At 43.1% G+C, this 27,953-nt stretch overlaps 1 protein-coding gene across 1 annotated transcript in view; it reads right to left on the reverse strand.

Moving 5' to 3' along the window:
- DGKH (diacylglycerol kinase eta) overlaps positions 1-27,953 on the reverse strand; it is a 735,022-nt gene that overhangs the window by 693,977 nt on the left and 13,092 nt on the right. Inside the window, 1 exon segment of the mRNA XM_029602950.1 lies at positions 19,432-19,632. Within this exon segment, the coding sequence (XP_029458810.1) occupies positions 19,432-19,632 (201 nt within the window).

Consider the following 27,953-nt stretch of genomic DNA (forward strand, 5'->3'; position numbering starts at 1 on the left):
TACAGATCCCTGAGGCACTCCACTGTTTACCCTTTTCCACTGAGAAAATTGACCATTTAATCCTACTCTCCGTTTCCTGTCTTTTAACCAGTTTGTAATCCACGAAAGGACATCGCCTCCTATCCCGTGACTTTTTAGTTTTCTTAGAAGCCTCTCATGAGGGACTTTGTCTAACGCCTTCTGAAAATCCAAATACACTACATCTACCAGTTCACCTTTATCCACATGTTTATTAACCCCTTCAAAAAAATGAAGCAGATTTATGAGGCAAGACTTCCCTTGGGTAAATCCATGGTGACTGTGTTCCATTAAACCATGTCTTTCTATATGCTCTGTGATTTTGATCTTTAGAATAGTTTCCACTATTTTTCCTGGCACTGAAGTCAGGCTCACTGGTTGTCTGCATACAAACAAATTCGGCAATCACTGTCACCGAGTGTAAGCCCACAAATAGACAGAGATTCCCTAATTTTTATCGCAAGAGGTTCAATAATCAAAGTACAATAATGGAGATAGGGGACAACCCTGTCTGGTTCCACTAAATAGCGGAAACTTATCTGAGACACATCCATTCACTCGTAGCTGGGCAATTTAATCCAAGAGAGAAAGTGAGCTGATATACCATACTTCTCCAAAACCCAAAATATATACTGCCATTGAACTTTATCAAAGGCTTTATCTGCATCCAGACTAACCACAATACCCAGGCAATTATCAGGATTTGGGGAATACATAGCTTCTAAGAGCTTGCGAATATTACATAGCCTATGTCTCCCTTTAACAAATCCAGTTTGATCTTTGGATATCAGGACGGGGAAAATAGTCCCCAATCTTCTAGCCAAAATGGAAGCCAATATTTCAACATCCACATTAATTAAAGAGATGGGTCTGTAGGAGCCAGGGTCTAATGGGTCCTTTCCCTTTTTAGGAAGGGTGGTAATGAGAGAATGGTTCATACCAAATGGAAAAGAAGCAGACACCTTACAATGTTTATACATGTTCAGTAAGGGAGAAATAACAGAGATAAATGGGAAGGGCTTGTGCATTAAAATGGCAAACCCTCTGCATCTGTAGTTATAAGCAGAAAAAAAAATTTTTGAACTACCCAGTCTGTTTTCAATTTTTTTATGTTCAGATGATGATAGAAGAGTCTCCTAAAAGAAAACCACCTGAGCACAGACTTTCTTAAAAGAAAACAATTTTTTCCTCTTTCATGGCGATTGAATGCCATTTATTCAACAAAAAATATTAAGATTAGCCATAGTACTGTAAAAAGAAAGATATAGCTAATACCAGAATTTTCAACCAGTAGTGAGAGCGCTCCCCAGCACAAGCACCCCAACCAAGAGTATGAAATACCCTTAAAAAAGCAAATACAGAACCACCACAAAGCTTGAAAATCTTTCACACACACATTAATCCGACAAACAAACACAAAGACACACATTACCAAACTCCAAGGGACTATACTATCCCACTGAATCCACACACCGTTCAGCAGGAAGCATACCCTAGGGCCAGATTAAAGGACCTCTTGTGTAATTAGAACAAACAGGTTCTAAAAGGAGACTGTTGTCCAGACAGCCCAAAGGCATTGTCGTCTAGACGCCGAGGTGAACAGGACACGCATAGGAAGAATACTCACATCGAAACAAAGACATCCAGTGACCATCATCATTCCAGACATTAGCAAGAATCACCACCTTTCAATAGAACCGGAGAGAAACCAGGCACTCTATCTTTATATAAACATTCATATCTAGCTCCGTGTGATGAACAGAAAGAAAGTGTAAAATAAAGTCTCACAGCCAGTTTCCCAGTGATCTGCAAAATAGCATATTTTATTTATGTATTTAGACATTTTATATACTGTCGTTCCATATAGCTCATCACATTTGATGTGAGGTACAAAGAATATAGATAAGTGCCAATATCATCTGCACTAGTCGATATGAACTTGTCCACCGCACCTACCACATTAGTCACTGCAAAATCTTCAGCCGCCCTTATGATAAGACAGCACAGAGTAGCCAATGGGTGTAACAAAGAAACAAAACATTGACCCATTTGTCAAATATTCACTTCTTTGTCCAGAAAAGTTGGAAATTATGGAGAAAAGAAGTATGCACAGATCAAACTCATAGCCACAGTCTCATTCGCAGTGCATCAAAGTGACATAACTCCTCCATGACAGTACAAAGTAAAAAATGGAAACCCAAACCACTCTTCATTAGTCAAGTATTTTGTAATACAAATCAGTGCAAAACCTTGAACAGTTCTCCACACAAAGGACTATTGCAAAGACTGCATATATTTATTAATATCATCCTTGCTCTTCAGCATGATCAGGCCTGCCATGCCTGTGGCGCCAAAGATCTTAAGCTTTGCTGGAAACAAACTGCAAAGCGTATGCCTTTATTTACCAACTCCTTGCAAATAGGATTAAGGGTCCTCTGGCTAGCCGAAATTTTCACCAAATAATCGTTAAACAAAAACACCTTGCTGCCCTTAAACTCCAAAGTTTTCGGTTTCTTATAACTCAGTATAATATTGGCTTTAACAGCATAGTTCAGAATTCTTGCCACAACAAGCCATGGGCGACCATTGAAATCTCCGATGGAGCCCACCGAGTGCGCTCTTTCAACTAAAACAGATTCCATTTCTAAAGATAGTCCTTGCACTTTAGGAACCAAATTTGGACAAGATCCATCAACTCAACATCCTTTACCTGTTCAGTCAACCCAATAATCTGAATTCTGTTCCGGTGCCCTCTGTTTTCTTGATCCTCTCTGTGCACTTCCAGATGTTCGTTTTCTCTTTTCAGTGCAGCTACCTGTGTGTTTAAGGCTTCTGTAGCTATTTCCTGTGCAGACAGCTGGTATTCCATATTTTCTGTTTTATTTGTATGCTGTTCAATAGAGATGTGAATCGTGTCCTCGATCGTCTTAACGATCGATTTCGGCTGGGAGGGGGAGGGAATCGTATTGTTGCCGTTTGGGGGGGTAAAATATCGTGAAAAATCGTGAAAAATCGTAAAAAATCGAAAAAACGTAAAATCGCAAAACCGGCACATTAAAACCCCCTAAAACCCACCCCCGACCCTTTAAATTAAATCCCCCACCCTCCCGAACCCCCCCCCAAATGACTTAAATAACCTGCGGGTCCAGCGGGGGTCCGGAACGGCAGCGGTCCGGAACGGGCTCCTGCTACTGAATCTTGTTGTCTTCGGCCGGCGCCATTTTCCAAAATGGCGCCGAAAAATGGCGGCGGCCATAGACGAACACGATTGGACGGCAGGAGGTCCTTCCGGACCCCCGCTGGACTTTTGGCAAGTCTTGTGGGGGTCAGAAGGCCCCCCCCCAAGCTGGCCAAAAGTTCCTGGAGGTCCAGCGGGGGTCAGGGAGCAATTTCCCGCCGCGAATCGTTTTCGTACGGAAAATGGCGCCGGCAGGAGATCGACTGCAGGAGGTCGTTCAGCGAGGCGCCGGAACCCTCGCTGAACGACCTCCTGCAGTCGATCTCCTGCCGGCGCCATTTTCCGTACGAAAACGATTCGCGGCGGGAAATCGCTCCCTGACCCCCGCTGGACCTCCAGGAACTTTTGGCCAGCTTGGGGGGGGCCTCCTGACCCCCACAAGACTTGCCAAAAGTCCAGCGGGGGTCCGGAAGGACCTCCTGCCGTCCAATCGTGTTCGTCTATGGCCGCTGCCATTTTTCGGCGCCATTTTGGAAAATGGCGCCGGCCGAAGACAACAAGATTCAGTAGCAGGAGCCCGTTCCGGACCGCTGCCGTTCCGGACCGCCGCTGGACCCGCAGGTTATTTAAGTCATTTGGGGGGGGGTTCGGGAGGGTGGGGGATTTAATTTAAAGGGTCGGGGGTGGGTTTTAGGGGGTTTTAGTGTGCCGGCTCACGATTCTAACGATTTATAACGATAAATCGTTAGAATCTCTATTGTATTGTGTTCCATAACGGTTTAAGACGATATTAAAATTATCGGACGATAATTTTAATCGTCCTAAAACGATTCACATCCCTACTGTTCAACACTCTCTTTAATATTCTCAAACACCATTTGAAATTTGTTCAGTCAATCGTCAACCACAGCCATTATGTCCACAGAAGGTTCCGACGCCATTTTAGCTTCCACTGGTTTAGACTTCTCCCGCACTCCACGTGTGGCTTTAACATACTACATGCTACAACAATTCAAAAAAGCAGCGGCAGCACAATGACCAAAATGCATCAAAATATGTGGGGAATGATAAGAAGTAAAAATTTCAAATTGGCCCTGGGAGCAACACCACCCTGCAACTTCTCAAGCAGCCATCTTGACCAGAAGCCCAGCATTTTACTGTTTAATGTATTTTGTGGCGGGGAGAAAACCGTTCATTGATGTTTCCAGAGAAAGGCGTCAACTCTAGCTAATTACATTTATAACCTGTGATTCTCTTTTGCTTTATTAAGTTATATAAGGTTAGCCAGACTTAATTTACATGCAGCTTCTTTAATGTAAAGGGGTTAAATTCTCCAATTAAGAGGAGAAAGCTAAATGCCAAATTCCCCAAATTAAAGGCATCTGTATTCCTAAATCAAGAAATACATTGTAATTCAAAAAATGAATTTGATATGCTTTGCAGTAGCCAGAATAAAAAAAAAAGGGACAAAAGCATATTAGTGGCACGGTAAACACCTCTTACACCAACAAACATTAAGAGAAACTTTTTTTTTTTTTTAAAGATTTATTGGAGCCGGCGCCATCATTCCCTACAAAGTCTGCAGGCTGCCTTGTGAGAGATCATGGACTGATTCCCAAGCCCAACATCTTCACTTTGAGCTGGCATGGGTTAGGAATGCTGTGAATTCACTATTTGCCCAGGGGGAGGCTCAGCCATTACACAACAGTAACACCTAATGGCCAGACTCAGGGTGCAGGCATAATGGGATCCAGAGGACCCCTAATCTGTGGTTTCTGGTCTAAAGATTGCTACTATAATGGTTGTGCCAGATGGAAGGAAGGAATTAAAATAGGGAGAAAAGTCCAGGTAGTTATGCATGAAGGCTCAATGTGCCCCAATTTGAGCCAGTTCCGATTGGGCTGGTAGCCCAAAGAAACAAAAGGAAACTGTTGGTCTAGGAAGTACTGGTCACCCCTTCGTCCTCCGCCCCTACAATAAGCTTGATACATTGCCTCCTGAGTGAACAAATTTACAATGCAAAAAAGATTTCTACCATACTGGCATCTATCGCTAAGAACTACTTAATAGTGGAAATTGAAATGAATATCACTGTAAATCCAGAAATGGACAAATCTGTTCTAGGAAATGTGAAATCATTAACAGATGTTAACTTACATTATTAAGACTTCCATGAGAAGCAGGTCTTTTTGATGCTTGGCAACTAATCATGCTATTCTAATTCCCACTACCCTTATTTATGGACAGACATGATCTTCCATAGAACCAAAGCTCTATCCATGCTCAACAAAGCTGATATAAGGGTAATTTCATGGTCTGACTATGAACCTGTCTTGGTTTCTTTTGCTTTTTGGCCAAATGTATCTCCAGAAGAAATGCCATGCTCAGGCAGACCATGGTCCATCAAGCCCAGCATCCTGTCTCCAACAGTGTCCAGTCCAGATCACAAGCTCTAGCAGATCCCAAAAACTAGATTGATTTCTTATTACTCACTCCTGGGGATACTGATGGCTTTCCCTAATCTACCTGACTACTAATGTTTTATGGACTTTTCCTCCAGGAACTTGTCCAAACCCCGCTACACAGCTTTATTGTGTGGTGAGTACAAAAAATAATTTCTTTCCTTTGTTTTAAATCTGCTAGTTGTTAGTTTCATGGAATATTGCCTTATTTTAGTATTGACAGGGAAAATAATCATCACCTATTTACCTGTTTCACCTAACTCATGATTTTACAAACTATCATGTCTCCTCTCAGCTGTCTCTTTTCCAAGCTTAACCCGTGAAGACCCTCATCACAGGTGAACCGACCATCCCCTTTATCATTTTCGCTACCCCCCCCCCCCCCCCCCCCTGCACCTTTTCTATGTCCACTATATCTTTTTTGAGATGGGGCAACCAGAACTACAAACAGTACTCAAGCATGGCTCAATACAGAGGCAATATGATATTCTCTGTTTTATTCTCTATTCCTTTTTGGATCATTCCTAACATTCTATTTGCTTTTTTGATTGCCAACGCACACTGTGCCAAAGATTTCAACGTATTGTCCAGAAGAACACCAACGTCCTTTGCCTGGGTGGAGACTCCCAATACTTTTTCACGTTAAATTTCATCTGTCATTCAGATACCCAGTCTCCAGACAGTGATACAGAGGACACTGGTGATGAATCACTACAGTCATCCCTGGTTCCCAGGGTTTGGAGAAGCCTAGTTTGGCTCCGCTAGGTTCACCCAGAGTTCATCTCCACAGGAATTAAAGGTTTACAATTCATATTTAGCTAAAGTAATGCTTGTTGCTTGAGAGTAGCAAGAGTTTATGACTCCCTGAAAAGTCTTGTTGGATGGGGGGTGAATGTATTGAAAAGGAAATAAACCAAAAAGTTCTTATTTGAAAACCCATTAACAGTTTAGTCAATGTGTAAAATGCATATAACAGATATATTTCTTAAATAATCCAAGCATTGCTCCAATGCATAATTCAAGATTTTTTTTGTTGTCTTTGCATATGAATCCTTTTTTTTAGTACTTTTGAAAAAAAATGTACATAAAGGAAATTTTATAGACAATGTATTCTTTGTACATTATCCATATCATGCTTCAAGAGTGATAGTTGTAAGCTTTTTTCTTTATCACCAAGTAAAGAACATAAAAACTGAACATGTTCTAACATCACATTCTGGAAAATATTACATACAAGAAGATGTGAGAAAATTTTATGTTGTCTACGTCTCTTAAATGGTACAGAAAGTTGCATATGGTTATGACTATTAACCAATGACAGGGCAGTTTTCAAAATGCTCAATGTCAACTAATGGCAGGGTGTCCTCAATGACATTATAATGAGTTCTGACCTCCATGGGATTTCATCTAAACTTATTCTTCTTTAGAGACAGCTGACTTGGCATGTTGCTATATTTTAAACCATGTGATCAGGAACTATAGACACTAACCAATGGCAGAGTAACTTTATAAATGCTTGATTACTTTACAGTGTGCTCTGACAGCCCTGAGATTACAACTGAACTGGCCTGTTTCCCTATAGGAAACTATGATAAAGAAACTTACAAAGACATATGAAAAATGTAAGCCAGAGATCATGTGGTACTTGGCTCCAGATTCATCCAACCAAGTTGATCCCGTCCCAGGTTTACCCCACTGCCTACAGGGACTTGTAGTCTTGCTTTTCTTAAGGAATACAATAGGGAAATCCGAACTACAAGCCTCTGCCTGCAATGGGGTAATTTCATGCCTGGACCAATCCTGTTGGGCGAATCTGGAACCAGTTAGCAACCCTAAGCAGAGGAGGCAGACAAACATGATGATTTTATAAGGCAAGTGCCCTTGCAGGAAACTCGGTTCTAACCTACCACTTAAAGAGAAATACAAGACTCCAGTAATGACTTTCCAAAGAAAGAAATACTTGCACACGCAGCTTTGAGGTAGCTCAAAGCTGTATTTGTTGATTTCTAGGACAATATTTAATCATCCTAGCACCATAAACTATAGGAACTTGGTATCACACCAGAAACGATTAAATTGACAGAAGGCATAAAATAATCATTTTTACCTATTGTGCCGTATATGTCCATTTTTCTTTCATGACTACTGGACATCTCAAGCAGGCGCATCAGCATCATCATTAAAATACAAGTGTATAATGCATCATTTACTCTAGCTCTGGCAGTGGAAATTTCACATTTGATCAACTACTATATAAAATGCATTAGAACTCTAGAAACTTAAAACTTTACGTGCAGAAACAGGTCCAAGACAAGAAGTGCCCAACAGGTCTGGAAAGTTTAGAAAAACACTCAACTGACATGAACCACAAAGGAACTTGAGGCTTTTCCTTAATAAATTCAGGTGAATGTTGTGTTTGTGAAGGGTGCAGACAGCACTGAAGAGAGCTACCACCATGTCTCCTAGCCCACAAGGAAAACCATTGTGTTCCGTTTTGGGGGCAGGGGAAGGGTTGTTTCAGGCAGCGGGCATTTAAACATTTTAGCACAGGCTGAATGGAAGCACATCCCGAGTCCACAGAACGACTCCTGGCACGAGCAGCAGAAGTGGCAATCACCCTCCCCCCATGGGATCTCACCAAAGCTCGGTTCTGCAAGAACGGCATTAAATAGAGGAAGGGAGTTCAATTAGTTTGAGCTTAACTATGACAGAGTGGCAACATGGGAAAAGATCCAGAGAGAAAAGCTTCTTAGTGTAAGCATCTAGGAAACTGTAAAAACGGACAGTAAAAAATGAACTGCATTTAAGTACATAAGATTTGCCGTACTGGGTCAGCCAGCCCAGTATCCCTTTTCCAGCAGCTGGCAATAGAGGTCACAAGTACCTGGCAGGATCCCAAGGGGTAGACAGATCCCAAGCTGCTTAACCCAGGGATACGCAGTGGATTTCTGCAACTTCACCTTAATAATGGTTAATGGACTTTTCCTCCAGGAACTTGCCCATACCTTTTTTTAAATGCAGCTACGCTTATTAGTTTTAAACGTATCACCTAGCAAAAGGCCTCTTAATGCTTTTTTTTGTTTTAGGAGAAAGGAAGGTTTTGGATTAAATACTATAAATGCAAAGACACAACATTTAGCTCAAAACAGGTGGTGATCAAACACCAAAAGGGCAGAACGTGTGTGAGCGTGTCTGTGTGTGTACTCAGCTTTCGCTCCGTGCATGATCTGAGGAGGCAGCGTTCTCAGTGGAAGAAGGCACAGCCGTTGCTAGCTGATGGCACCTGCCGGTTGGACTGAGGATGCACGGATGCCCAGATTTTGGCAGGATCCGTGGGATCCGTGGCTGCCACAAGGACCGTCACTGCAGCAAGCTGGATTACGTGGGCCGGTGCAGTGTCTCAGTGTCAGCATCCCCACTTCCACGTGGAGGGACTTGGGTTCCATTTCCAGCTCGGTTCAGCCAGGTATGCTTCAAAGGCAGCACTTGCACCTCCTTGGCGGGAGAGTACGATCCAGTGGCCATATTTAAAGCCTGAGATAACGGGTTGCGAAAGGAGCCCTGGGTGCACGGCTCCCAGCCGAGGAGTGCAGCAATGACTAGAATAAGGCCAATTGGGAGAGATATAGGGGGGGGGGGGGGGGGGGCCAGTATTCCCAAGTAGTTGCGAATGAAGAAGTCCATGGCACCAAATCCTAGCCCTCATTCTATCCGAGCTGGAAGTATGAAGGAGGAGGAAACTGCTGGGTCAAAAAAAGGGAAAGTTGCAGATGAAGGTTCATGGCACTGTTACTCCAGAGAAGTTAATTCCGACTGAGCAGAAAGCTAGGCCAAAAATACATTTAAAAAAAAAAAAGGGTGACATCAGTTAGTGTATGTTCATTTTGCTCCATCTACCCAATTCCAGATGTTGGTGACATCAGAAGGGCAGCTCTGCATAATGGAAAAAGATAATAAGGATCTTGCAGATTGCAATTATGATACTGAAGTAGGTAATTGCGAGCAGGAGCCAATCTAAAAACCCACATAAAGGGCAGAGCCTCTACGTCATGTATATTATGGGGTTTTTTTGTTTGTTTGTTTTTTTGCAAGGACGGGGAGAGGAGATTAAAATAGGATGTGATCATTTTTATTCAAACTCAAAAAAAATATTTTATTCATACATTTTTCTGAGTCCTAAATTTGGGTGAAATGAGCAAATACCAGCTAAGTATGCCATTGGCCTTCCCAACCAAGAACAGCTTTTGCAGGGTGTAACTCCCTTTAGGAGTATGGAAGAAAGCCAACATGTTCTACGTGGAACCCGTAGGTCCTCCGCTCCAACCTGGACCCTGGCTTTCTCCCTGTGGGCGGGAGTCTGCACCTACATGCTTAAGTGCACACTTAAGACCATTGTGCTAAACTAAACATTCACTGGCCTGGATGACGAACAGTGTCCCCTATGTGTGCACTCTATCCGAGTGTTGCACAATTAAAAAGAAAAGCCTTTGCAGTTATTGTTACATCCACCGTACCTCACCAACAAACAAGCTTGCAGTTCATTCGGATGCATTTCAGCCATCAGTTAAGCAGCACTCAAGGATCACAGTTTGGTATCACTCGTGTAAAAGATTAAGCACCTTTCTATACCGATACAGTTAAAGTATTTTTAAAGTTAAGGTTAACATTTCTCTCTTCGGTAAATAATATCCAACATCTCTGCCATGACTGCTGAATAATACCCTTTGTAATTAATATCAAAAAAAGACTCTTCCAACCAAACAGGTAAACCATGGCAAGAGTATTGAAATGTGTCTCCTTTTCACATTAATTTCTTTGGCAGAAAGGGCTATGCATGTTATGACATAGTGGCTACAACTATTTAAAAGTACAAAGGCTCCTTGTTCAATTAATATGTTAATGAAAATCATATCCTTTTTTGTTTGTGTTTGAGCATAATACTGGATCTTGTTTGCCATATCCCAAAATAAATAGAGTAGGTATCGATATTTGTATTAAAACACTTGGTAAAAGTTGTTCAATGGTTTAATAGCATATTTCTGGCAACCAAAACTGGGAGCAGTAATAGAAGGCATCTGCATCTTGATCAAACAGAATATCAATATCAATATTAATTCAACAATACAGCAAACCAAGCACTTTATTTTACATATTACAATGTGCCAAATAGTAATCTATCAGGTGCAGTTAAAAAATGCTACAAAGCCAGTATGTCCACCAGGCTGAAAGCTTATATAAGCACAGCTAAGTAGCAGTTTAATTTAATGATAAAAAAAGAAACAGATCAATGTTCAGGTTTCAAACAAGCCTCAGCTTACATTATTTAGCTTACCTAAATAGAATTTCATAAAATAAACTAAAATAAAATATTAAAAAAGGTATTTTAAAAGAAGCAGCTTCGATTACTTAGCTTTTCCAAAACAGTCCTATTCATTTGTTTTGTTTCTCAATACAAAGAGCTTTTCTTACAGCTTCCAGAACCTGTACAGATATCTGCAGAAAGGAAATTTTCCATCAGACCCAGAAAATTCTCCATCCAGCCCCCTCAAGCAGACATCCCTGAGCTCTACTGGCACTGCCACAGGTGGCCAACTCCCCCCCCCCTCCCCCCCGCCCAAACACACACACACAACCTTCACAAGAACGAAGAGTTATTGGTTTCATAGCACAGTGGAAATGCACAGGCCTACGCTCCACGGAAAGGTTAAGCAAACAAGGCACTGCTGCTTCCTAAACCAGAATTAGATTTCACGTTTGCAATCCCACAGCAACCTAGAGAGTCTTTGCACTTGGCACCCACAGAAATTCTATTTCCAGCTGAAGGAAATCCCTGGAGGGGGATCACTAGCAGAGGATGTCATGTGCCATCAAACTGCCTAATTATAGAGGTAAGAGCTAGGCAAGGAAGCCATTCGTAAGTTAAATCAAAAGATGCAATACCCACAAATATGACCACCGCAGAGGCGTGGCCATGGGTGAGTTTCGGGGGCCTGTGCCCTCTCACCTTTGGCTCAGGTCCCCCCACCCCTAGCAGCAGGGTAACATCCCATCCTTAAGGGTCTGAAGGCACTGGAATCCCTGTCGATGAGCCCTTTAGCGGAGGCTATCTTGAATGGGAAACACCACTGCCCTTCAAGCTAAATATTTAAAAGTTTGAGGCCATCAAAATGTGTATTTACTTTTGGCACATAATTATCCCCTCTCTTCCCAGCCCATTCAAAGTTCAAGAATGCCTGGGCTGGATAGAAGCCTACATACATAATTGTCCTTCAGCAGCCTAAGAGATTATCACTTCTATAAAGTCCATGCCTTAACCTCAGAGGGAGAATGAGGAAACAGCAGAGACAGGATAGGAAGACAGGGAAGAGATAGGGTATTGCCAAAAATGAAAAGGGTTTTCTTGCCAATGCTGCTAAGAGCCACATAGGATGGAGTAAAGGATAGCAGCAAGCAGGTGGGATGGGGGGGGGGGGGGGAGGAGAGGCTGGCCACAGTGGGCCCCCATGACCCTGCCATAATAAATTCAGCTCTGGTTATGCCCCTATATCACTATCAGGGAACATCCACACTCAATTTTTCAAAAGTATTTTTTGGCCCGGCTTTTTAAAACCACCCTCCCATCCACCGTCCTCAAATCAGCGAAGGCTCGATCCCATCCAATTTGAGGCCAGAAAGGCAGCTGTAGCAAGTAGTTATTCAGGAAAGCCAGTGAATAAACACAAAGAAAATGGTTACACAAAGCTGAAGCAGAGGATATGCAGGAGGCCAAAACAGTGATAACTAGGACTATAACCAGTGCCTGTAGGCCCCTGTTATTGTGTGCTTCCAGGAGAACTGCATGCATAATTAGCTTGTTCTGCATAATTGACAACTTGCTACAGAATCAATGTTCCTGAAAACTTTCTCATCTCTTATTTCAAACTTTTGAAGAAAGCTGCAGGGTAAATATGCCTTGAGTCTCCACTCTCTCTGCTCCTGCTCCAGCCTCTCCCCTCAAACAGTCTGCAGGGAATTCTCTCTTTCAGTTGTTTCCCCGCACCCACATTCCTCCTGTCCTGAGGTGAACAGGGGGAGACAGGTGAAGTTGGAGGGGGTAAAGACAGCAATCAGAATGTTTGATCTCTCAAAGATCTTTTAAGTACTCATCAAACCAAAGATGACTGACATAATTCCTATATGGAATGATGTTGCTTCAGAAGAATGTTATCTTTATATCAAGAGTCTTGCATCTGCATATGTGGTCAACCAGAAACCTGCTCCAAAGATTCTGATGTGCTTTTTGGAAGTCTGTGTTATGTTTGCTGGCCTGCAGGGACTTCCCGCAGGCCATCGCACTCCCCCTGAACACCACAGACAGCTGGGCTTCCCCTCCATGGCAGATCCCTGTCGGAACTCATGCGTGCGGCAGGACACCACCAGGACCACTGCTGCTGCTCCTCCATAGATGCACGTGCACCCAACTTAGCTCCATTTAAAGGGCCCGCAGTGGGAAAAGGCCATGGTGCCCTTAGATGACATCATCAGCTGCTGTCCTAATTAAGGGCCCTCGGTACACTCCTTCCTTGCCTCAGCAATGAGTTACCCTCATCCAGTGTGTAGTGTGAGTAGCTGCTTCCTGATTCCTGATCCTCTGCCTGCCTCGTCTCTCCAGTCCAGCCGCCTCATCTTGTCCAGCCTTGCCTCCCTGCCTGCTCTGCTGTGTCAGTTTTTCTCCTTGTTTTCTAGTCTGCCCTCAGACTGATTTCTGGATCTGACCCTAGCCTGGACTTTGACCACTCTTGTTCGCTGCCTGCCCTTGACCCTTGCCTGGATACTGACCACTCTAGCTTGCCACCCACCTCCAACTCTAGCCTAACTCTTCGCCTACACCACTACCATAGAGACTCTCACCTAAGACCTGCTGGCCTCCGGAACCAAAGGGCTCAGCCCAAGGGGATAGGTGTTGGTACAGATGAAGCTCCTGACCTTTCTCTTCCTTGCATAGCACCACCAGATGACGGTGAGGGCCAAGGGGCCTTTCCCAAGGGCTGAGTCAACCTCACCACAGCAGCAAGGGTCCACGAATCTTACAGTCTGCAACTGTTGTGGTCCCGCAGCTGACAGTGAGGACATTAATTTCAATTATATAGAAGCCCTGATGACTGGCATTACTGCTCACAAGTTTCAAATTTGTGTTAATTCAACCCTTTTTTGTGTCTTATTACCATGTGCTCAATAAACTGGAGGTGTATCCTAGTGATTAGAATAGTGGAATGGAAACCAGGAAGCCAGCACTACAATCCCACTTCTGCTCCTTGTGATAAGAACATACCATACTGGGTTAGACCAAAGGTCCATCAAGCCCAGCATCCTGTTTGCAACAGTGGCCAATCCAGGCTTTAGGTACCTGGCAAGAACCCAAAAACTAAGTCTATTTTCTAAGTCAGCTTGATTAATAGCAGGTAATGGACTTCTCCTCCAAGAACTTATCCAAACCTTTTTTAAACCCAGCTACACTAACGGCACTAACCACATCCCCTGACAACAAATTCCAGAGTTTAATTGTGTATTGAGTGAAAAAGAACTTTCTCCGATTAGTTTTAAATGTGCTACATGCTAACTTCATGGAGTGCCTCTTTTCCTTCTATTATCCGAAAGAGTAAATAATTGATTCACATTTACCCGTTCTAGACCTCTCATGATTTTAAACACCTCTATCATATCCCCCCCTCAGCCACCTCTTCTCCAAGCTGAACACTCCTAACTGCTTTAGTCTTGCCTCATAGGGGAGCTGTTCCATCCCCTTTATCATTTTGGTCACTCTTCTCTGTACGTTCTCCATCGCAACTTTTTTGAGATGCAGCGACCAGAATTGTACAAAGTATTCAAACTGCGACCAGAGCGATACAGAGGCATTATGACATTTTCCATTTTATTCACCATTCCCTTTCTAATGATTTCCAACATTCTGTTTGCTTTTTTGACTGCCACAGCACACTGAGCAGATGTTTTCAATGTATTATCCACTATGACGCCTAGATCTCTTTCCTGGGTGGTAGCTCCTAATATGGAACCTAACATCGTGTAACTACAGCATGGGTTATTTTTCCCTATATACATCACCTTGCACTCATCCACATTAAACTGCAATTTATCATAATCTGCTTGAGATTTAACTACTCTGAATAATTTTGTATCATCTGCAAATTTGATTACCTCACTCATTCCTTTCCAGATCATTTATAAATATATTGAAAAGCACCGGTCCAAGTACAGATCCATGAGGCACTCCACTCTTTACCCTTTTCCACCGAAAAAATTGACCATTTAATCCTACTGTTTCCTGTCTTTTAACCAGTTTATAATCCATGAAAGGACATCGCCTCCTATCCCATGACTTTTCACTTTTCCTAGAAGCCTCTCATGAGGAACTTTGTCAAATGATTTCTGAAAATCCAAATACACTACATCTACCGGTTCACATTTATCTACATCTTTATTAACCTATTCAAAAAAGTGAAGCAGATTTGTGAGGCAAGACTTGCCTTGGGTAAAGCCATGCTGACTTGTTCCATTAAACCATGTCTTTCTATATGATCTTGGGCAAGTCAAGTCACCCTCCACTTCCTGAAATACAAACAGACTGTGAGCCCAACTATCCATTAAAAGGCATAAGCTATATACACAAAAGGCTTAAAAAAATAAAATGTTTTTCTGTGTAATTAATAGCATGACAAACTGCTGATGCTGAGGGCATTTTCAGCACACATAAATTCATATACTCAGAAAGATGACAAGGCCTTTCTCAAGAATATATAAAAAGGATAGTTGCACTGTATTTCAATTCAAAGAAAAGTGACATTTCACAGTTAAAAGTTTGTAATGTATATCTTTACTTGTTAGTTTTTTGTAGCTAGTAAATTGTGTATTTGTGGTTTTCAATAAAATATTGACTTTTTTGGATAGTAAGGTGTGAATCTTTATGCAAAATTATGCAAATCTGCCACCTGATTGCCACAGAATTTGCTAACCCTTACTGTAAAATCTTGAAAAATCTGCCACAAGAAAGCAGGGGTTCTGGCCTTATACTATAAGGAGCACAGAATGAAGCATTTCAAGCCCGTCCCATTCCCAAGCCACGAAGCGCATCACCTTCAAGCTTCAACGTCCCTTTCTGGGTATGCAGAGTCACTTTGGCGACATCAGGGACTGTGCAGGGAGCCTGCACAGGCTACATCTCCACAAACGAAGGGGAAGAAGCGAAAAAGGGCCTGCCCACTCATCAATCTCCATCCCGCTTCATCTGCGTAACAGATTCTACATCTGTTCATACCTAATGAGATTCAATTGTAGAAGCACATGAGCAGAGAACCTTGCCCAATCAGAGAGGATAGCAGGAGGATATTCCCTGAAAAACTACCAGGGCTCCAAGTTAGAGCAGCGCAATACATTTTAATCGGAGCACTACCTCCTCCACAGAATCTCTTATTTTCACTCCCGCAAGATTTCCATTACCTATATTAAGAGGTGCTCTTATGGAGAGAGGGTACCTCGTGTGCAAGGCAATGAAATCATCCAACTTATCACACAAAGCTGAGAAAGCATTATCATCATGACAACCTGAGCAGTAAAAGAAGAATTCTAGGCTTGTTTACCCATCTGCTTAATAACAATTAGAAACGTACCTGAGCAACCCATTATAAGAGACGCTTGCCCCTTCAGACTCTCTGTGCGCAGCTCTAGAGTGCAATGAAGTGCCAGCCTTTCGTAACCAGGGAGACTGAAGGGTGACTGCAGATGTGGCATCCTCTGCACCCGGCAGCCGTGCACTCACACACCAGTACTCTCCAGAGACCCTGCCTGCCCTAAGAGCGCAATGTCCAGATTCTCACAACAAAACTTTGTCAAACTCTTGAAAAGGCAACCAAAAAATTGACTTGCTGTCACTGCAAACTATTCATACATCCCTGAACAGGAGATATTAAAACTCATGCACACACTAATCATACCAAAAATACAAAATCTATATAATGGCCAAAATATAGAACAACATTACTTTGGGTTTTTTTCACAGGTCATGAAAACATAGGCTCAATGGCAACACTGTGCACTGCCATGCAGAGAGTCTGGCTTTGATTCCCCACACTCATCGGCGTGGTACAGAGCTGGATGTGAGTATGGTCAAAGAATATGTATACTGCTTACAATTAAGGTAATAAATGTCCACCCTACAGTCCGAAATGTTGATAGATGTTGGATAATGTGACAGAAATCCCCAATCTCTACTTAGGGCTTTGCCCAGCGTACCAAATAGCTGCCCAAGTTTACATTCCCATGTTCTGAATCCTCTTTCATTTGCTCTACACACAGAGATATGGTGAACTCTTCCCCACAGGAAAGCATGTCGCCTCAAATGAAATCTCAGTGAAGTGAGCCCCAAGACATTACTTAAAACGAAATTCTAAGTTAAGGAATTAGAACAAACAGCAGAAGCACTGAAAGCTACTACAGAAACAATAGGGTGGGGGAAGGGTAGTGTATGTTAAGTACAGCGCAGTAATACAAACTTGTCATGGATCACATTCATGCTATGATCTTTTGTCAAATAATCTATTCTTAGCTGTAAAGAAAGCTCAATCTATTTAATTAAAACCTCGGTCTACAAATGCATTCATTGAGTAAGTGAAGCTTGACAAATCTAATTTGAATGAAAGGGACTAGCTGTGTAATAGAGCAGTTCTTTGATGCTCTTTGCTCTAGTGGTTTCATGTAACCACTGATCACACTACAAAAGCAAACATACAACACCCTTAAATGGGAACTGTCTGCCTAAATATAGTAACTTTTAAATAATGCATCATGAGTTATAAAATAAAGTGCTAGTAAATTATTTATTATAGCTGTTACCTTAAACAAGGGGATATCGTTTGCAGCTAAAAGTAGAGAGATGTCTGTACTAGTCGTGACCTACGAGTAAGTGATATAGATAGATAGATAGATGCATATATGTTTTATACTTAATTGCCTCAGTCTTTGGAGAGTCACCTTTAGAAATCCAACATCCAGTTCATGTAAAAATAGCAGCAAAGAGAGAAGCCAAGTTTCCATGTAGGACAAGAACATTCTCCACACCTTTCCATGTGCAAATTGTGAGAGTATAGGAGGTAAGATAGGTGAAAAAGTAAATCCCAAGCCATATCAGAGTTCATGACTAACAATGGTAAAAACACAAATGTGAAATACCCCCCCCCCCCCCCAAACATATAATGCAAAATATACAAGCATACATAAGTATTTTTTCTAAATATTCATGCACTTCTTTTCCTGGGAAGGCAAGTAATAAATGTGACAAATTATAAATAAAATTATTTCCTATCCTACTATTAATCAACACTAAAAAAGGCTCCTGTTTAGAAAGATTATTTTCAACGGTATACATAAGGAGACAAAATTTCATGAAAAGGTGTCCCAAAGATTTTTGCTAGAAGCACAGAATGAGGAAAAATCCCAGCACATATCTGCGTATAATAATAAATAACCCATAGGAAAGGTTCCAAGAAAATGTTAAATTTCATATCTGCTTGAATGATGTGGATGTTCATTCTTGAAAAAAAGCAAAGCAAAGGTGACAGGGGTGGAAAAGATTAAGAAGCAAAGCAGTGACAATATATATATATATATATATATATATATATATATACACACACACATATACATGGTAAAACTTTTTCAAGCACAGCTTAAGTAATCTTTGTTGCTATTGTGATTTTTTTCCCCAGACCACTTCTATCAGGTTGTTCTTAAGGGCAAGCAGTACAGTATATTGGGTAGAAAGCCAAGCAGAGAGATTCTGGTCTGAAAACCTCTTTAACATGTGAATGGGATCCGATTCTACAAGGACAGCTAAATACAGAACAGAAAGAAAGTGTTTTCATTCTAACTCTAGCCGCTAAAACTAATGGTTTGCACCCTAAGTGTAGAATATATCTGACTACATTTGGGAAAGATTTTCGGTGCTGGTGGTAAACCGGACTAGCAGGGTCTAGCCACTTGTTTAGAGCAGAAACCAAGAGCCATGTGCGACCTCCCCGCTGTCACCAATCCCTGGCTCCAGCAGCCTGGGAAAGGACAAGGCTCTTCCTGCAGCCCAGGCAGAAAGAAACAAGCATCTAAAGTAAACTGGTTTTTGTTGTTTTGCTTACGAAAGCAAAGAGATCAAACTGAATAAATAAAGAATAAAAAAAAAAAAAGAGAGAGGATGGAATGGAATAAATAAGAATTTAAAAGAAAAAAAGGGTGAAGAGGATGGAATGGAATAAATAAGAATTTAAAAGAAAAAAAGGGTGAAGAGGATGGAATGGAATAAATAAAGAATTTAAAAGAAAAAAAAGTAAAGAGGATGCAAGGAGGTGACTGCAAAGACGCTCACTTTCTAAAAGACAAGGAGCCGGGGCCCGGCGGACACTGCCGCCCGGAAGAAGAGCTTCCCCTCTCCTCCTTAGTAGACTGGTGCCCACCCAAAGAGGGGGGTAGGGAGGAAAGTTCCCCCGGGGCGCCTCGGGGCCCCTCCTGAGCGGAAGAGGAGGGGGAACTGGGGGAACTGGGGGAACTGAGGGACCCTCCCCCCCCCCGTGATAACAGGCCTGGCCCCGGACACCACCAGCGGCTGCGGCGGGAAAGGGTCCCGCAGTGATCCGGGCGCTCACCGCCGCTCTGCCCCCTCCCCTCCTGTAGCGCTCGGTGCCCCGCGGCTCTTCCTTCCCGGCGGCGCTGCTGCTGCTGCTTTGCTCTTACCTTGCTCCGGATCTGGCCGGACGTGGACACTTTCCGGATGAGTTTCTGGGGCCCCTCGTGCTCCCCTTCGCTATCCGAGGACTCTTCTCCCGCTGCTGCTGCCGCCGCCACCGCCGCTCCTCCTCCGGCCGCCGCCGCCGTCCCCACCCCGACCGGGTGCTGCTGGATGGCCGCCGCCGCTCCGGACATCTTCTCCGACTCCTGCAGGGAAAGAGCACACCAGCCTGGGTCAGCCAGGGCAGCCGCTGCCGGCCCCTTCCTGTCGGGCGGCGGGAAAGCGGCGGAGCCCGGAGCAGCCGCGGCGGCTCGCCTGGCCGCCATCTTCCGCTCCCCCCTCGCCCTCCCCGCGGCCCTCCCCCCTCGCCCTCCCCGCCGGCGCCCGCGGAAACTAAACTGGAAGCCCTGGATCCGCTCCTTCAGTCAGCGAGGCTCCCCGCCGCCGCCGCCGGGGGGGGTCGGGCGAGTTGCCGGCATTGGTGCGGGGCGGCCCCTGCTGCTCCGCCGGAGATTGGGAGACAGACACGCGCCGGTTCTGCCGCAGCTGCCGACGGGACGAGGGTCGATCAGGGACGGGGCGAGGGTGCCCCTTCCCCCGGTTCGGGCAATAAAGCAGCTGCTGGGATTGCGGTTTTATTCTTTCTACTTTTGCAAGGCGTAGAAACCACAGCGGAAATGTTAAGCCCTGCCTGTAATCGCGTCTCTCGTTCTTTCTTTCTTGATATCACGCCGTGTCTACTCGTCTCCTTTTTATTTATCTCTTTGGGTTACCAAAAAATATGCCACGGCTTGAGTGATCAGGAAATAAGGAAAGGGGGACGCGGCAGCGCTGGCGTGAAATTCGTCGGTCAGCATTTAACTTCTTTAGGCTTTTTCGACTTCTTGAACCCTGCCTGGCATCTGAGTTCGTGACACACACGTACGCGCACGCGTTACTTCGGAGCAGGACCCGCTCCGCCGGCGTTTTGCATTATTTCAGATGGAAGCGGTGACTATGGTGTGAGGACATTAAAGCAGACAAGTTAGCTGAAAGTTAAAATTAAAATCTTTAACACTTCTCCCTCTCCCCCTTTCAGATCTTTTATTTCGTACCGAGGGGATATTTCAAGGACTTTGCCTTCGGATTTAGCTGCTCTCGAGATTTCCGCCCAAATGGGAGAAAACTTTAGTGCGCAGGCTGTTACCGACATCGGGCTGCTGTCCTGCTGCCCCTCAGAACCCCACGCAGGCATCCCATGGATCCCTTCAAGGATGCATGCGATTCTGCTTTTGTATCTTTTGTGCTTTCTGATGTTAATTGTATTCTTGCGTTTGCATTTAAATATTTTTTTTTTAATGAAAAGACGATAGGAATCAAAAGGAGTAAGAAACAAAATACTTTGAAAAGGCGAACTTGTATTTCTGCTTTAAAGTTTCCTCGACTGTGATTTAATATCTGATCTCCAGGTGATGTTTGCGTCCCTGAGAATAGCTGCTAGCTTTCTACTATTGCCCAAAATGTTGCCATCTTGTTTTATTAATACATTTGTCTTTTTTTTTGTAGACTTAACAGGGGCAATCTGTTGAAGCTGACATTTCTGATGTTCTGTTTAGAAACTTAACAGATGCTGTAAATCAAAAACATAACAGTATTGATTACAGTCTAACCACGGCTGGCCACTGTCTGCTTGGAACTGATCAATGAGGGCAAAGTAAACAGTACTACCTAATCAGATTTCAATCAATGAGGTCACTGGAAATAATGGCCCCCATCCAATTATTTAGGTTTTATTAAGTTCTGCCTGAGTGCATACTGCATACAGATCAGATGAGTTTATTGATGACAACCCAGGAGTGGAAGAGCAAAGCCAAAGCATAAAGTCATCAACGGACTTAAAGATGGATCTACACTTAGATCACTGGGTAGTTTGATTTTGTTAAAGTATTTGTTCATATTGATTATTAATTGGCAACCAGGTTATGTTCAGTTTAATGTTGGAAGCAAATGTGTGGGGTCATGGGGAGGATGTGCTGTAGAGAGAATAGAAATTATATATGTCTTTCATGAATTAGGAAAGGAATGGAGAATAAAACAGAATATCGTAATCTTCTGTATGGCTCCATGGTGCAACCTCATCTTGAGCATTATGTGTCGTTCTGTTCACCACATCTCAAGAAAGATATAGCAGAAGTAGAAAAAGGTACAGAGAAGGGCAACCAAAATGATAAAGGGGATGGAACAATTCCCCTATTAAAGAGGTTAGAACTATTCTGCTTGGAGAAGAGATGGATGAGGGGAAATGTGATAGAGGTCTACAAAATAATGAATGGAATGGAATGAGTAAACTTTAATCAGTTGTTTGCTCTTTTGAAAAGTACAAAGATCAGAGTAATACGTTTAAAACTAAGAGAAAATATTTTTTTACTCAACACATAACTGAGCTCTGGAATTCGTAGCCAAAGGATGTGGTAAAGACTAGTAATGTGCTATGTTTAAAAAAGATTTGGACACGTTCCTGGAGGAATAGTCCAATAACCATTAAGGTAGAACTGCAGAAATCCACTGCTTATTCTTGGGATGAGCAGCTTGGAATCTGTCTGTGGCTTGGGGAACTGCCAGGTATTTGTGACCTGGTTTGGCCAGTGTTAGAAACAGGATATTGGGCTTGATGGACCTTTTGGTCTGACCCAGTATGGCAAGTCTTATGCTCTTATGTTCATGGCATAAATAGACTCAGGAATAGTTTGTGACCACATTTAGTAGGCTAAATCTAAGCCAAGTACGACGTGTGTAGAGTTAAATAGCAGTCCAGACAGAGGCAACCAAAATGGTAAGGGCTGTGCACCAAAAGCCATATGAAATGGGAACTTAAGGATCTACTAGATAAATGAAGCTTGACAGACGTGCCGCAAATGCGCATAGAGAGCAACTCTACCGCGCATGCGCGGGCAGCACGTCAGAGCTTGCCCGTAACAAAAATGGCGCAGCGAGGACCAGTAGTGGCGGCCTCCCCCGGAGATCTTCCGTCTGCGCCATCCGGAGGGGGAGTGACTGAGGGGAGGGGGAAGAGTGGGGGGTGAGAGACTAGAGGGTGAGGGAGAATGAGGGGAGGGAGGGGAGAATGAGGGGTAAGGAAATGGACTGAAAAAAAATGTTAATGTAGCCCATTATTACGGGCTTAACGGCTAGTCTAAATATATTTAAACCAGAGGAAAGGAGAGACGGGGACATGTGATATAGACATTTAAATACCTGAAAAGCATTAATAATGCACAAATAACTTTTTCCAAATGGAAAAAAAAGATGTAGAACTAGGGGCCATGATACAAAATTCCAAGAGGGTAGACTTGGGAACAAAACAGGAAAACATTTTTCACAGAAAGTGTGGTAGATGCTTGTAATGTCCTTCCAGAGGAAGTGGTGGAGACGAGAACAATAACAGAATTCAAAACCAAATGGGATAAACAAGCAGGATTCCTGAGTGGCAAGAGGATGGTAATGAAGCACTAGGATAACCTGCATGGACTGGTGGTTCAGCCCAAAACAGCAGTTTTTTGACCAGGGCCAGATTTACATTTTGGGCGCCCACTGGCAATGGGGGGGTGAAGGTGGATCACCCCTCCAGAAATGATCATAAGATGCGGGATAGGGGGTCGACTCCCATCCCACCTCCTCAGTCATCAGAAGCAGGGGTGGAGGGATTGTCCCTGCCCAGATCCTCCCCTGTCTGGTCCTCCCCCCTCACCTCAGAGCCACTTATTATGTAGAGCAGCAACATCCTGACCTCACAGCGGCAACAGTAACTTCAAAAAGGAAATTGAGTGTGGGGCCTCCAAGCCACCCATCATGGATAAGGCCCTGCTGTGGCCCTGCCCTCTCCTCCCTCATGGGCTTCCTGTTACTGTGGGAGGGGTAGAGTTGCCACAGCACCCGTGGGCATGCAGACGGGGGAAGCCCCCCCACTCAATTTCCATTTTGAAGTTGCTGCTGCGGGGGCAATGTGCCCTGCTCTGTATAACAAGCAGTGACTCAGAGGCAGGCCCAGATGGAGGCAACGCTCCAGTGCCTATCAAAATGTGATGCTGGAGGCAGTTGCCTGTGCCTGCTTCTGGGCCTGGATATTGTGTTGTTGTTCTATGAAGACATTGGGGTATCCTGCACAGAGTAGCAGTTATAACCCTAAATAGTAGTGGTATGATTGCATCAAGCCTCCAAGATAGCCCTGGGGCAATCTGCATGGAATAGTGGTTTCAACCCTAAGCAACAGTGTTAGTACAGCATCGGACTTCCAAGAAGATAGGGGTGACTTGCACGGAGTGACTCTGGTTCAAAACCAAAGTTTAATGAGAATGAAGAGAGGCTGGATTTTTTTTTTTTACAACAGCCTCACTAACCTTGGTGCTAATGGAGATTATTACAAACTTGGAAATAAGGCAAGGAGGCCAGGGGTGTTTGGTTTCAGTACTGATCTTGTAAAAAGCAAATCTGAAGGTGGCAAGACCTGACTTGCCCTAATAGTGGAGGTAGTGGAGGCCACCTCCGTCACAGATTTTGGTCATGCTTCAGATATAAATGGAGAGCAGTGGTAGGAAGAGAATTGAGAGGTTGGGTATAAGCCGTGGGTATGGGAGGAGTTGGTGTCGAGGTATTTATGGGAATTTATATGTCCATCTACCTGAAGTGAATAAATCTCAACTGAGCAGACTGGATGGGCCATTTTGATCTTTATCTGCCACCATTTACTACTTTACTATGCAGATATGGGGTAATGGAAAAACCTCACAAGAGAGGAATTGTGGCAAAATTCCCAAAACGTCAAGTACTTTCATTTTTCTCCTGTGCAGAGAAGTGAATTTGCTTCCCTGTATCTAATAGGTTCCCATTACTTATTTTATATCATCATTAAGGATAGTAGCATTCAGTTTGACTTATGTGTAAATGACTTTTCTTTAAATGAAAGCATGTCTTTAATCTATTAGCAAGTTGTCAATTGAAATGTGTGTTTTTACAAGGGTCAGGCATTGTGTGACTAGGGAGAGAATGAACAAAAAATCTCTTCCTTGCTGTCAGAGAACAGCTATAAATACACCAGATGGTGTTTGACTGGGGTGGCTGCAGAAACTGAGATGCAATGATTCATATATGGTGGAATTGTTCTGAGATGATCCAGTTTGGGGGAAATTTGTGGTCTCTAATTTGCCAGATAACATGTCATTTTACCCCAGGTTCTGAAAACATTTTTGTTGGGTTTTCTACTGAGCAGTAGGGTTGCCTACTGGCTCCAGATTTTCAGGACAGGTTGATCCAACCCTGGTTTTACTCCCCTGCATGCAGGTACTTATAGTCTTGCTTTTCTTAGGGAAATCAGAATAAGTTCCAGCATGCAATGAGGTAAAACCAAGACTGGATCAACTTGTCCTGCAAATCTGGAACCAGTTGGCAACCCTACTGAGCAGGGTAAATAACCAGAAAAAAATAAACTGATTACTCGATGTCTGGCTGCAGCAAGGTGTAAAGAAGTCTAGGAAAAAATAAGATTCCCTTCTCGGCAATAGACAATGGTTTTGTGTGAATGTGGTTCCGATCTTCAGAGGGATAGCCGTGTTGGTCAGGTGTAGCAAACATGACAAGAGGCAGGTGGCACCTTGTAGACTAGCCAGGTTTTTTTGAGGCATGAGTTTTCGAGGACAGAGTCCACTTTGTCAGATGTGACTGTCCTCGAATGCTCATGCCTCAATAAATTGGTTAGTCCATAAAGGTGCCACCCGTGTCTTGTCATTTTATGTGAATGTGGAACATTTGTTTGATGGAGAAGCTCAGGGCCTTGCCTAATGAGAAGGACTCCCAATTCTGTATGATATGGAACCCCTATGTTAAGTATATGAGCTCATAGGCTACCATCTGGGTAAGCAGTTAGCAGAAGCCACGAAGAGAAACACTGAAAGATTCTCACTAGCATTTATTTGACCTGGTATCGGAGAACACATTTGACCTTAGTTAATTCTAGACATTAATACAGGGGAATGTGGAGGGAAGGATTAAAAAAAAAAAACAAAAACCATTGCAGTTTATATGGTTCAAAATGTGCAAATTTCTATTTGTAAAAGATCTTAAGTGCATGAACCTTGACAACATGGGTCGTTCTGCTAATGTTGGTATCTGTGCTTGTAATGCCCCAAGGGAAAAAAAAAAAAGATTAGACATTTTGATGTGCATCATTGATGGCAGCTATCAGACAGGCAACTGCTACCTGTGCTCTTTTCTTTGACAAGAAAAGTTTACAGGGGTGCTATTTTTGTTAGAGAAATACAGAATAACAGCATTATGAAATATAGATTGAGAGAAACCCTTCAACATCCATTGTTTGGTTTGGAAAAATGTGAAAACATTGCAGTCTCTGAATTTGCAGGGTATTTTTTTTCTGGGGGGATATTCTTATTTTGGATGACTGCTTGATTTAATTAGTTTCTTGATTATATGGCTGTAACATGCTTTTTTTTGCAAAGCTTAGAACATAATTGTCATTCATCAGTTGGGACTGTTACATGGATAGTTATTACAAGATGTCATCAGAGAGAAATGAATAAAGGCACTGATTGCCTGCAAAAGTTCTCACATGCCTAATATAATTAAAGCTCTTGGGTTTGGGGGGTGGGGGTGGGATCTGTATTTTGCAGTCCGCAGAATCCGAACAGAACTCCCTTGCTGCCTGCCAACCGCTGACTTTCTGCTGCTATCACTGGCTGCAGCAGTTTCGGTTGGATGCGGCAGGAAGACGCCTCTGGCCTGCTCTGAGAATGGCAAATTTAAACATCCTCTAAAACTAAAAGCCCTAGATACAGGTAGAAGACTTAGAGGACCATCAAGTCCATCCATTTCCCCATTCCCTTACAGCTTTGATTTGGGCTCAATGCACTTAAAGGGTTTTGTCCATTTTGTATCTATGGGGAACTGCTTCATGTATAGGGCCCATTATGTGGTAATCTGATCTAAAGGAAGGTGAAGAATCATTGTGCATCTGTAGCCAGTTCAACAGCAAAAGTGAAAAATAATCCTTCCTCACCTCATCTATGGAAATCACAGTGCAAGTTTCTGGCTCAGTATCTTTGCCTAGAGTTAAATTACATCATAAGAACATAAGAAAATGCCATACTGGGTCAGACCAAGGGTCCATCAAGCCCAGCATCCTGTTTCCAACAGTGGCCAATCCAGGCCATAAGAACCTGGCAAGTACCCAAAAACTAAGTCTATTCCATGTAACCATTGCTAATGGCAGTGGCTATTCTCTAAGTGAACTTAATAGCAGGTAATGGACTTCTCCTCCAAGAACTTATCCAATCCTTTTTTAAACACAGCTATACTAACTGCACGAACCACATTCTCTGGCAACAAATTCCAGAGTTTAATTGTGCGTTGAGTAAAAAAGAACTTTCTCCGATTAGTTTTAAATGTGCCCCATGCTAACTTCATGGAGTGTCCCCTAGTCTTTCTACTATCCGAAAGAGTAAATAACCGATTCACATCCACCCGTTCTAGACCTCTCATGATTTCAAACACCTCTATCATATCCCCCCTCAGTCGTCTCTTCTCCAAGCTGAAAAGTCCTAACCTCTTTAGTCTTTCCTCATAGGGGAGTTGTTCCATTCCCCTTATCATTTTGGTAGCCCTTCTCTGTACCTTCTCTATCGCAATTATATCTTTTTTGAGATGCGGCGACCAGAATTGTACACAGTATTCAAGGTGCGGTCTCACTTTGGAGCGATACAGAGGCATTATGACATTTTCCGTTTTATTCATCATTCCTTTTCTAATAATTCCCAACATTCTGTTTGCTTTTTTGACTGCCGCAGCACACTGAACTGACGATTTCAATGTGTTATCCACTATGACACCTAGATCTCTTTCTACTTTTCTCCAAGAACTAGGCAACTTTGTTTTAAAGTTATTTGAATGTTGCAGCTATAACAAAATATTCCAGCATTTCCCAAGCCTGGCTGACAGTTCCTTTCTTTTAAGATGGTGCAATCTATTTCCTTTAGCCTTAAGGAATTTGCAAGTGTTTTGTTTTGCTTTTTTGTGTGGCGGGAATAAAAATATCCAATACAAGATCATTGTAGGGTGCACTAATATAGGGACTGATGCAATATCGGGTGCTGAGCTCAGTGTGCCACTAAAACATGCGGTTGGACGAGTGCTTTGAATGCGCTAGACGTATGTCCAATACAATATCAGGATTAGCGCGTCCAAAACGCACATCCATACTGGCACGTATCTAATAGCACTCATCACTTGAAAATGCCATGTTGATGAGGCAATTAGGTAGTACCCCGATGTAAAAAAAAAAAACTATGTGCACCCAACATGCACATTTTAACCCTCAAAAATTAACGCCAGCCCAGAGCTGGTGTCAAATTTTGAGACGCCCCAAGCCATGCTCAGAGAAGCAAAAAAATTACAGCTTTTCTGTGGTTCCTCCTACTTAATATCATTGCCATACTAAGCAGGAGGAACCACAGAAAGCTGCAACATGAAAAAAAAAAAAATC

This window comes from Rhinatrema bivittatum, chromosome 5, assembly GCF_901001135.1.
Source record: "Rhinatrema bivittatum chromosome 5, aRhiBiv1.1, whole genome shotgun sequence".
In the NCBI taxonomy this organism is placed as follows: domain Eukaryota; kingdom Metazoa; phylum Chordata; class Amphibia; order Gymnophiona; family Rhinatrematidae; genus Rhinatrema; species Rhinatrema bivittatum.